The 10108-nt window shown below is 36.8% G+C and overlaps 1 protein-coding gene across 1 annotated transcript; it reads right to left on the minus strand.

Annotated features, from left to right (window-relative positions):
• Positions 1-4796: 4796 nt before the first annotated feature.
• On the minus strand, positions 4797-7087 carry LOC141631080 (protein FAR1-RELATED SEQUENCE 3-like). The gene is made up of 3 exons (XM_074443801.1): positions 6464-7087; positions 5329-5837; positions 4797-5196 (listed from the first exon to the last, which is right to left on the minus strand). Exons 1-3 carry the CDS (start codon positions 7085-7087, stop codon positions 4797-4799), a joined length of 1533 nt encoding a protein of 510 aa, XP_074299902.1.
• Positions 7088-10108: the final 3021 nt, after the last annotated feature.

Raw genomic sequence — 10108 nt, forward strand, 5'->3', positions numbered from 1 at the left:
AAATGGCAAGAAGTGCGGTAAGTTCCTCTACTTACAAAAAAGAATAATGTTATACTTTTAAATTTCCATTAAAAATTTGGAAATCATTGTTACAAGAACATAGATACAAAGAATGTATTACTTTTTTGTGAGTGCAAATATCATGGGGAAAATGTTGTCAGACATGCAAATTGCAAAAGGCTCCAAAGTGGAAAGTTTCCCACTGCAGAATGTGAAATTTAAATGGCGGAGCATTGCAAAAAAATGTGGATTGTGGAGTTTTCATGATGATGCACATGGCTTTCTACACAGGGAATGTTTTTGACTGTGAGCTGGGGGATGAACGGAAAAGAATGTTGTACCGTGCTGAAATATGTGCAATACTTGTTCTTAGCGACTTGAATCAAGTACGAAAAGAGGTGCAAGGTAGGATATCAAAATTCAGGAATGAAAGGAACAAGTGAAGAAAAAGTCACAAAAAAAGAAGGCTGGAAGAGAAGAAGGAAAAAAAGGAAGAGGAAAAAACAAAGAAGCCACAGGAAAAACAAAAGGAGGAAGAGCCCAAAAAGCCGAGGGTGAAGTCGGTTGCTTACAAGAGTTCTCCTATAGCAATTGGTGAAGATGAGGAGATAATATTTAAATTTCATATTGATGATGCTATGGGATGTTCTCTAGGTCACGGTGAAATTGACGGTGAAATATTCCTAGTCTCTGAATTTATGAGAGCAAATCGTAAACTCATTGTCCAAAGACAACTAATCCGAGAAGGCACATTCTTGATTATGCGTTTATGGATGATATCGACTTCGTAAAGGGTAAAATACTTGTTATTCTTGTAAAAGTGTTCTTGTTTAATCGTTTCGTAAAAATGTTTTTAAAACACTGTTTATGTTACACTGTTTCTACGAAAACTCTTGAGTAATCTGACTCTTATGGTTCTATAACAGTGAGATCCTGGCTGCGTTTGGAGACAACAGGAGGTTGACAAGAGCTGATATACTCTCACTACGTCCTAGGAGTCACACAAATTGGATGGTGTTTGAATGTTGGTCTCTACTCTTGAATTATATCGAGAACAAAGAAAAGAGGCACAAGGGCAAAGCAGGCCAACCATACTTTACTTAGGACTAGGTCACATGGTAAGTTGCATCGGTGTTAAATGTCTGCTTCTGTTTAATAACATATGATTCTTTTACAAGGGAAATCTAACCCTTACATTTTTTTTTTATTTTTTTTAAAAACTACAGCATGCTCTACTGGCTGTGATGCAAGAGGATAGTGAACAGTTTGATATAAAGAACGAGTTGTTTGAAATTTGGGATAATTTCATCAACGCGAGCAAGGCAAATTACAGACTTGATGCCGAACTTATTTTTGTACCTTGTTTGGCTGGCTATCACTACTTCAGTGTGTGTATTAATTTCCTCAACAAAGAGATTAGTGTGATCGACAGTCAATCGTATGCTAACTGGGAGTCTTCATTCACTTACGACATCGCAACGGCAGCAGTAAGTCCCCTGAGTTGTCAAATTGTATGTTTACAGTTTCAGTTTCAGTGTTACAAAGATAATACCTATCTTTCAAACATTTTTATGTTGTTTCAGTGTTATTGTTACACCTATATTGTAACATTGTTGATTATACAGATTTCTTAATTGATAGTAAAAAGAAATTAATGTTGCATTTCGACAGCCTGGTTGCATGAGTGACTACCTGGACACAAAGGGCGACGTGAGGGTAACTGAAATGCTCATCTATCCTGTGGTAAATGTGAAGCTTAAATGGCGTAAACGGGCTTCCGTATTTGAAGAGTCACCTGTATCACTATGATGTACCGTCTCCAATTTTTTGGGATATTCAAACAAGTCTTCTTTGCTCAACAACACATTTTATCGGCGGGCATGTGCTTCCCAAATTGCTGCATGTTTGCTCATGGCTGACATCAACAAAATACGGGCTGAATTGTTGGACGCTGTTGAAATCTTCAAAAAATCAAAGAAAACAATCTGGCTTGATATAGCTGCAAGAAGGGAAGCTGCTAGAATGCTCAAAGGGAAGGCAACGGAACATGAATTGTCAGACAAACAACCACCGATTGAGAATTAACCGAAGCCACTCAACACTGAAATGCCTGTACTTCGTTTTAAAGTGAAAATCAAGTGATGTACTCTAAAACAATGTTACTTTAACAACGTAATAGTGGTTGTCATAGACAGTGGAACATATTTTGGAATATTTTGGAATATATTACTAATAAGTTTGTTACTGTAACAGTAACTTATTATATGTAGAATTCATTAACAATGTTACTGTAACAGTGTGACAGTTGCAAAAGTGAGAAAAGAAAACATAATTTGACGTTTTGAATTCTTCACTCTTGCAGCTGTTATAACTGCACTTCATAGGGAAAACGAAACATGGGTTCGATAAATTTCATGTCTTATTTTGTCTTTTCGAATTCAAAAATTAACTGTTTTTTAAAGCATTTAATTTTGAAAACAGTTTTTAAAATGTTAGTGTTTTTTTTTTTAACAAAAAAGTCGAGACAAAATGAAAATAATGTTTCTTTGTAACTTTCTTGTGATAGTAATAAATGAAAATTATAATAAAAGATTTTGACGCTTTGAATTCTCCACTCTGTGCAGCATTTATAACTGGACTTAATTATGGGGAACAAGTACGTGGTTAAGATCAATCATCTTTTAAAAACAGTTTTCAAAGCAGTTAATAAAAGTGGTTTTTAAAGCAGTTAATTTTTTTTTTTTTAAAAAAATAACTGTTTTGTTTTTCTCAATTATCTATAAATAATCTCATTTTAAAAAAACACAATTATGTTACTGTAACACACGTTTTTGACGCTTTGAATTCTACAATCTGCATCAGTTATCTTTCTAAAACAGTTTTTCACTTCTTCAAAGTGACATTTTTCAAGGCAGTTATTTTTTTTATTTTTTTAAAAAAAACTGTTTTGTTTTTTTCAATTATCTATAAATAATCTCATTTCATTCAACATTTACACTTCATTTTCTAAACAAAAAAATAAGGCAAGACAAATTCAAAGGTTTTTCATTTCTAATTTTTTTTAATCTTTTGTAATATTAAATATCTATAAAGATTATGGATGGTTTAATATTACAACTGTTGCTAAAATTTCATTTATTATATGACTACCTTGCTCTAATTTAGGGAAAACAGTTTATGTTTGTTTATAAATAGATTTTGTTTTCTCTAATTTAGGGAAAACAGTTTATTTTTCTGTTATAATATTTTTTTTTTTTTTGTTTTTTGTTTCAGCAAGAGAAAAATGGAACGAATTCAAAGGAAACGGGAAGACACCAAGTTTAAACTGGAAGAAATGACAAGGCATAGAGATTCATTACTTGAGCAGGTTATATCATCTGATAGTAAGGTAATAGAAATGCTAGAATGAGTACAAGTGCTTGAAAAAGACTTGAACAATGCTGAAGCTCATCTCAAGTTTCTGATGGCGGAAAACAAGTGTATTGGGAAACTGCTAGAAGAAAATAAGGTGAAGAAATACATCAAACCGATTTAGACCGTCGTTTCTCCTTGGTGTTCTGACTCTTAGGGAGTCATATGCTAAAGTCAACCCTTCGATTAACATGAAGTGGCCTCTTGTTGTCAAAGCTATTGAAGAGATGGAAGGTTACAGAATATTACGAAAAAGGAGTTGCTAGAGGGCTTAAAGCGTGTTCATTCTCCTCCGTGAACAAACGACTAAGAACGGAGTAAAAGATTTAATATTTCCTTAATCACATACGATTTTATGCTTATGTGATGACTTATATTTAAGTTAACTATCATTCTTGTTTAGAAGTATTTCGTTTTTAATCAGTGTTTGTAACACTTGTTTTTAATGAATGACATCTTAATTCGGTTAATTGTCCAATTTACTATTAGAATTGTGGTATATTAAATTGAACAACGATTATGTAACTATGTTTAAAATTGTCAAAATACGCTCCTAAAATGGGACGAAAAAGGGTTTAGGTTCGCGGAGCCGCCTAATCCAACCCTAAACCCTTTTCCTTAAACAAAGGTTGTTCGTAGTACAACACTGTTACAGTAAAACCAAAACTAAACCCTAGGGAAGGACGGGTGATACCCTGTCGTGGACGGGATTTAAATTTGGGGAAAAACACTCCTAAAACGTACGACAGGATTTAAATATGGGGAAAAACGCTCCTAAAACGGGACGGAAAAGGGTTTAGGGTTGGATTAGGCGGCACCGCTTCGCGGAGCCGCCTAATCCAACCCTAAACCCTTGTCCTTAAACAAAGGTTGTTCGTAGTACAACACTTTTACAGTAAAACCAAAACTAAACCCTAGGGAAGGACGGGTGATACCCTGTCGTGGACGGGATTTAAATTTGGGGAAAAACGCTCCTAAAACGGGACGGAAAAGGGTTTAGGGTTGGATTAGGCGGCTCCGCGAAATCCTTAAACAAAGGGCATATTTACAAAACAAATCGTATAACATCATATCTTGTAAAACTTAGGAAATATGCTCCTAAAACGGGACGGAAAATGGTCCTAAAACAGTATTTATTTTGTATAAAATGTTGTAAGTCTTTGTATAAAATGTTAACTATGATGTAGGAAAATCGAATGACTTTTTATTGTGACATGTTATTGTCACAAAGAACACACAATTCTACTTTTTATTTTTTGTGACATATTATTCTCACAAAGAACACAAAATCCTACTAATTATTGATAAGGTCACAATGTTCTTTCGTAATATCATAACAAAGATCAAACTTTTTCTTTTTAGTCGCTTTCAAAGTGACTTCATCACTATGCGAAGAGGGCATGTTCTCTGTCGTGGGTAACTCTTTCTTTGCAGTATGCACATAGCCTCTTTGGCTTGGTTGCTTTTTCAATGGCATGTTGTTTAGCTGACTTCAATCTTTTTCCGCTGCCCTTGTTGCGTGCTTGTTCCGGAGGGTGGATAGTGACTTCAGACGACGAGCTGCAGCCCAACAGAATCTCCATCTCTTGGTCTTTTGTAAGCGGTTCAATACATAACTTCTGCCGGAACTCAACTAATAGGGATGCTAACTCTTCCGTGTGTTCAGCAGGCAAAGTTTTGAGAACACCAACTATCTGACGGAGCTCTGACCATACATTGCACAAATGACTGTTATCAGACGTAGCCATATATGAATCCTCAATGACATTCCCATTCGAATCAAGCCTGGAAGTAAAACAAGAGGTTCTCGTTTATCATGGTGACAATGTTACTATAAGAAATTATGGTTACAATGTTATCAGAAACAACATCGTAACAAGTCAAAAGCATCCTCGTATTAATGTATTCGAATCAAACCTGTTCGTTGCGTGTGTGTTATTTAGCCAACAATCTACAATGTACTTGCTTGGTATTCGCCCAATTCCTTTGCCCGTGTACACCCACACAATATGCCTGCAGAGTAATCCAATTCTTTCGAACAGTTTACACTCGCATACTGCATCTGTGCTTCTAAGGTCGAACCTCACCTTGAAAATTCTGTCTATCTCAGCATCGATTACATGAATTATGCACACATGCTCCTCCTTCTCAAAGTCATCAACACCACATGAACCGGCAGCCATTACTTCTTCTTGAAACACCTTGAACACAGTATGTGTGTATATAATAGGGCCATGCTTTTCTATAGGTAATTCTGTCTTAAGCTCAGGGAATGAGTGGTCGCTATTATAATCATCGCACCTTCGTGTATATTGCTGCTGGTCCATAGCAGTTTGGAACCTGGTTTTAATGCAATAAGGATTCGGCAACAAATTATTTATGTAACAATGAAACAATGGTACTGTAACATACACTGTTCCCGGGTACTGTAAGGAATGGAAAAGGGTTGTTTACCTCATCCAAAATTCGACCAGTGTACCAAAGTGATTCTCATAGCGCTTGAAAAACGAATTTGTACTTTCTGATCGCTGTGTTGTTCTTAATATGCAGCCCAAGGCAAGGTCACGATGGTAGGCAGAATCCAATGGTGTCCGTCGTCGAACATTGTAGTCACCAATCGTTATCTTCCAGTGAAATCTGAAATGACCTTCTACCACTTCTCTTCGAACTCCGACGGCTCCATATCAGGGTCCCAAACAACAGCGTTGAAGCGAGCAAGGAAGTTCGTGTCTCTGCAGAGTGCTGAACCAACTTTGTCCGTGATCTTTTGTGTAATATGCCACATACAATAACGATGCCTAGCTATCTTGAAAATGAAGGGAAAGCCTGTTGTATGCGGTCATAATGAAACAACAAGTCGAACGTGATATTGACAAAGATGATAGGGAAAGAGCAAGTGAGTAAATTATATGTTAGTAATTTAGTTACAGTATTATTGTTATTGAATAACCTTGTAAAAGAGGAAGAGATGGAACAGTGGTAGTTGGAGTCAGAAAGTTGTGGAACAATAAATTTAAGTAAGTCTGTTACAGTAACATTGTCACACTATTACCTTCTTTATGGCAAGGCATTGATCCGTGATCATGAATCGCGCTCTTTTTGTCCCATGGCGATCAAGAAATCTTTGAAAGGTCCATTGGAAGGAGATGTCATTCTCGTGTAACAGGAGACAACCGGTAAACAACACCGACTTTCTGTGGTGATTAACACCTGTGAATGGTTTAAAAACCATATCATACTTGTTGGTTCCGTAAGTAGGGTCGAAGCTCACAGCATCCCCAAAGAATGAGTAGTTTCTAATACATGTAGCATCAGCCCAAAAGAACTTTGTTAGACGGTTTTGCGGATCAACATCATAGGCAAAGTAGAACTGGGGTTGGGTCGCTTTGAGTTTCTCGAGTCGATCGATGAAAAGGTCAGCATCTCTTAACCCAATGTAGCACTTGATATCTCTTTGAAAGTTCTTAAAATCTATCAATGTAGCACCGATATTTTCATACCCATTGACAAGTTCCTTAACCTGTCTAAAGGTCAATCCAGCGCCAATATTCAACTTGAAGTTGTCCAATATAAGCGTCTTCTGGAACATATCAAGGGATCGTGAAATCTTATCGAGATCTCTGTAACTGACAGAGGTGAGACGATGATTGTGGACTTCAGAAAACTCGTCAATCATAGCTGGGCCATCAAGGCCATGTAGAAGGGCAAATCTGACGTACGCTCGGCATCCAATTCTTGTGATTTTAACTCGCCGTGTAATTGTACTAGCGTGGACGAACCATCACCCATATTCTCATCATCCTTGGTTATGTGATTTGTTTCGGTTTATATTCCCGAACCCTTGACGGTTGCGATTACGAATTTTTGGTGTGCAACACCACCTCGTAGTGTTTTCGTCATCGTGCTTCCGAGGGGTAAATCCACATGCCCGAGCATAAACCTCGTAGAACTTGATTCCAGCCTCAAGGGAGGCGAAAACTGCACCAATGGTAGGTCTAAACTTGTGCTCAACCACACGCATCCAGCGCTCACTTCCATTAGGCGTGTGAGACAGAACAAGTTGATTATTTGGTTGAGGATTGGGTTGCTCTTGGACAATTGCCGTAGAATGGGGTTGAGTGACAGATTTGAGTCTCGTAATACAAAAAGGAAAATACGAGTATTAGTGACCTGAAATACAACGGTGGTATTACAAAGAGTAACATTGTTACATTAATACTAGTACTATGACAATGTAGTGACATAAGGATGGACGGGAGAACAGGAATATGCGAAGAATTTGGACTACAATTTAGAACAAGAAATCAAGTACATTGAAGTAATGCGAGAACAAGAGGACGTCGTAGTGATACAAAGATATGTTATATGTGCAATGGAAAATGAATATATGTGATTGTGTTACGATAACATTGATATTGTAACAAAGTCGAGCACGTAAGCATTGACAGCAGAACAGGGAATATACGACATTGGGGAACAGGAATATACAAGACATGAAAAGAGGTCAAATATAATGAAATTTGACCGAATTTGAACGAGGAAATCAACAAATACAAGGATATTTGACCAAATATTTAAGACGAAAGCAACTACGAGTATAATCAAAGGAAAGGAGACCGTAAATTGAAGTAGAAGTGAACGGATTTCATTAAAACTGAAGCAAACATAAAATCGATTAACCTAAAAAACTGAAAAGCAACAGAATAAAGACAAATATAATCAAAATTGACGGAATGTGACGATAAAGCAACTGCAATTGTAAGCAGAAGCAGAGGAGAACGCAAATATGAAAATTCGATAGGAAAAATAACAAATACAAGGATATTTCACCTAATATTTAAGAGAAAAGCAAATACGAGAATAATCAAAGGAAAGGACACCGTAAAATTGAAGTAGAAGTGAACGGATTTCATTAAAATTGAAGCAAACATAAAATCGATTAACCTAAAAAACTGAAAAGCAACGGAATAATGAAATTACAATAGCGAATGATCAGCGACATAGAATCCAGATGAAATCGCGAAAAGGAAAACCGAAAACGAAAGGATTAGGAAATTACCCTGTTTGCTTGTTAATGTCGGTAGAATCTGCATCCATTCAGCAACGAGAACCACGGAAAACAGACGAATTTGATTGATTTGTGAATGAATTGATAAAAGCGAATAAAATACAGTAACCTAGGGTTTGTTTGCTTGATTCAGAGGATTATTTTGACTTAGAGAGAGAGAGATAGAGAAAGTGAGGAAAGAGACGGAGAGAGAGAAAGTGAAATTGAATTATGAGGGGAGGCTTGAATTCTTAGCTTTTATAGGTTTGTTATAATTTCTGAGATTTAATCTCACCGTTGATTAGAGTAGATCTAATGGATGAGATTAAAATGCTAGACTCACCTAAGATACCTAGACTCACTTGATGCAATTTATATATATATATATATATATATATATATATATATATATATATATATATATATATATATATATATGGCTTTGCTTGATCTCATTTTGATACAATTCGAGTATATGCTGATGTTATCACCTATAAGCTCAATATTGACACATTTTTGAAGTCTGTACGACAGAAACAACAAAAATCCGCCCCTGAAAGAAATATAAACATCTACGAGGAAGTAAAAAAAACTCCTGAAAACGAGGCAACATTATTCAAGGATTAGAAGCTATATTTATCATCGTCTCCATTTTTACTGGCCAAACCAGGCAAAGGAAAACCCCATGCCGGTTTATCTCTCTCTCTCTCTCTCATTGACAATATTGCCAGCGCCTAGTTAAAGTACAGGAAGGTCAGCAACATCATGTCTACGATGTAAGTAAAAGTCTACTAGATGCTGAAATGAGGTATGATTTACATGAAAAATATGTTTTAGCTTTAATTATATCGTAAACCAAGTTGCGCCCTTATTTTGAGTCTCACCCTATATTAGTTAAGACTAACCTACCCATAAAAGTTGTCCTGCGAAAGCCTGAACTGTCAGGCAGGGTGGCCAATTGGTCAGTCCAGCTTAGTACATATGATATCACCTTTGAACCCAGGATAGCGATCAAATCACAGGCCTTAGCAGACTTTGTGGCTGATTTTAGCCCTAACCTAGAACCTAACCTGAAAAAAAAAATGTTAACCAATTAGAAAATAAAACCCCAGACCAAGAATGGACTCTGTTCATAGATGGGGCATCCAATGCCAGGGGGACAGGGTTAGGATTAGTGCTTAAATCGCCACAGGGAGACAAGATAGCTCAGGCTGTAAGCTGTGAATTGAAAGCCACCAATGATGAGGCTGAATATGAAACCCTCATAGCAGGACTCAAGATATGTCTAGACCTTGGTGTTTAAAACCTAAAGATTTCAGGATAAATCATACGCGAAATGTCTCGTACCACATGAAGCAAAGCAAAGTTTTCAAGACTGGTTATTATTAGCCAACCCTGAGGGCTGATTGCCTGGACTACAGCATGAAATGTGAAGCCTGCCATAAGCATGCTCCGACTATTCATCAACTGTCTAAGTTATTACATCCGATCTCTACACCCTAGCCATTTGTGAAGTGGGGCATGACTACCCTAAAGCAAATGGTCAAGCTAAACTAAATAAAAAGGTGGTCGTCAAAAAAAAAATAGCCTGGCCAAACTCCTTATTCATTGGTTTATGATTGTGAAGAAGCCATCCCTGCTGAAATCCAT

Source organism: Silene latifolia, chromosome Y, assembly GCF_048544455.1.
Source record: "Silene latifolia isolate original U9 population chromosome Y, ASM4854445v1, whole genome shotgun sequence".
Lineage (NCBI taxonomy): Eukaryota > Viridiplantae > Streptophyta > Magnoliopsida > Caryophyllales > Caryophyllaceae > Silene > Silene latifolia.

Coding starts and splice junctions, on each gene's coding strand:
- LOC141631080 (XM_074443801.1), bottom strand. CDS start 7,087: ATGATTGACGAGTTTTCTGAAGTCCACAATCATCGTCTCACCTCTGTC. Junction 5,838..6,463: donor AATGCCTTGCCATAAAGAAG/GTAATAGTGTGA, acceptor CATTCCTTACAG/TACCCGGGAACAGTGTATGT. Junction 5,197..5,328: donor AACACACACGCAACGAACAG/GTTTGATTCGAA, acceptor TTTTACTTCCAG/GCTTGATTCGAATGGGAATG.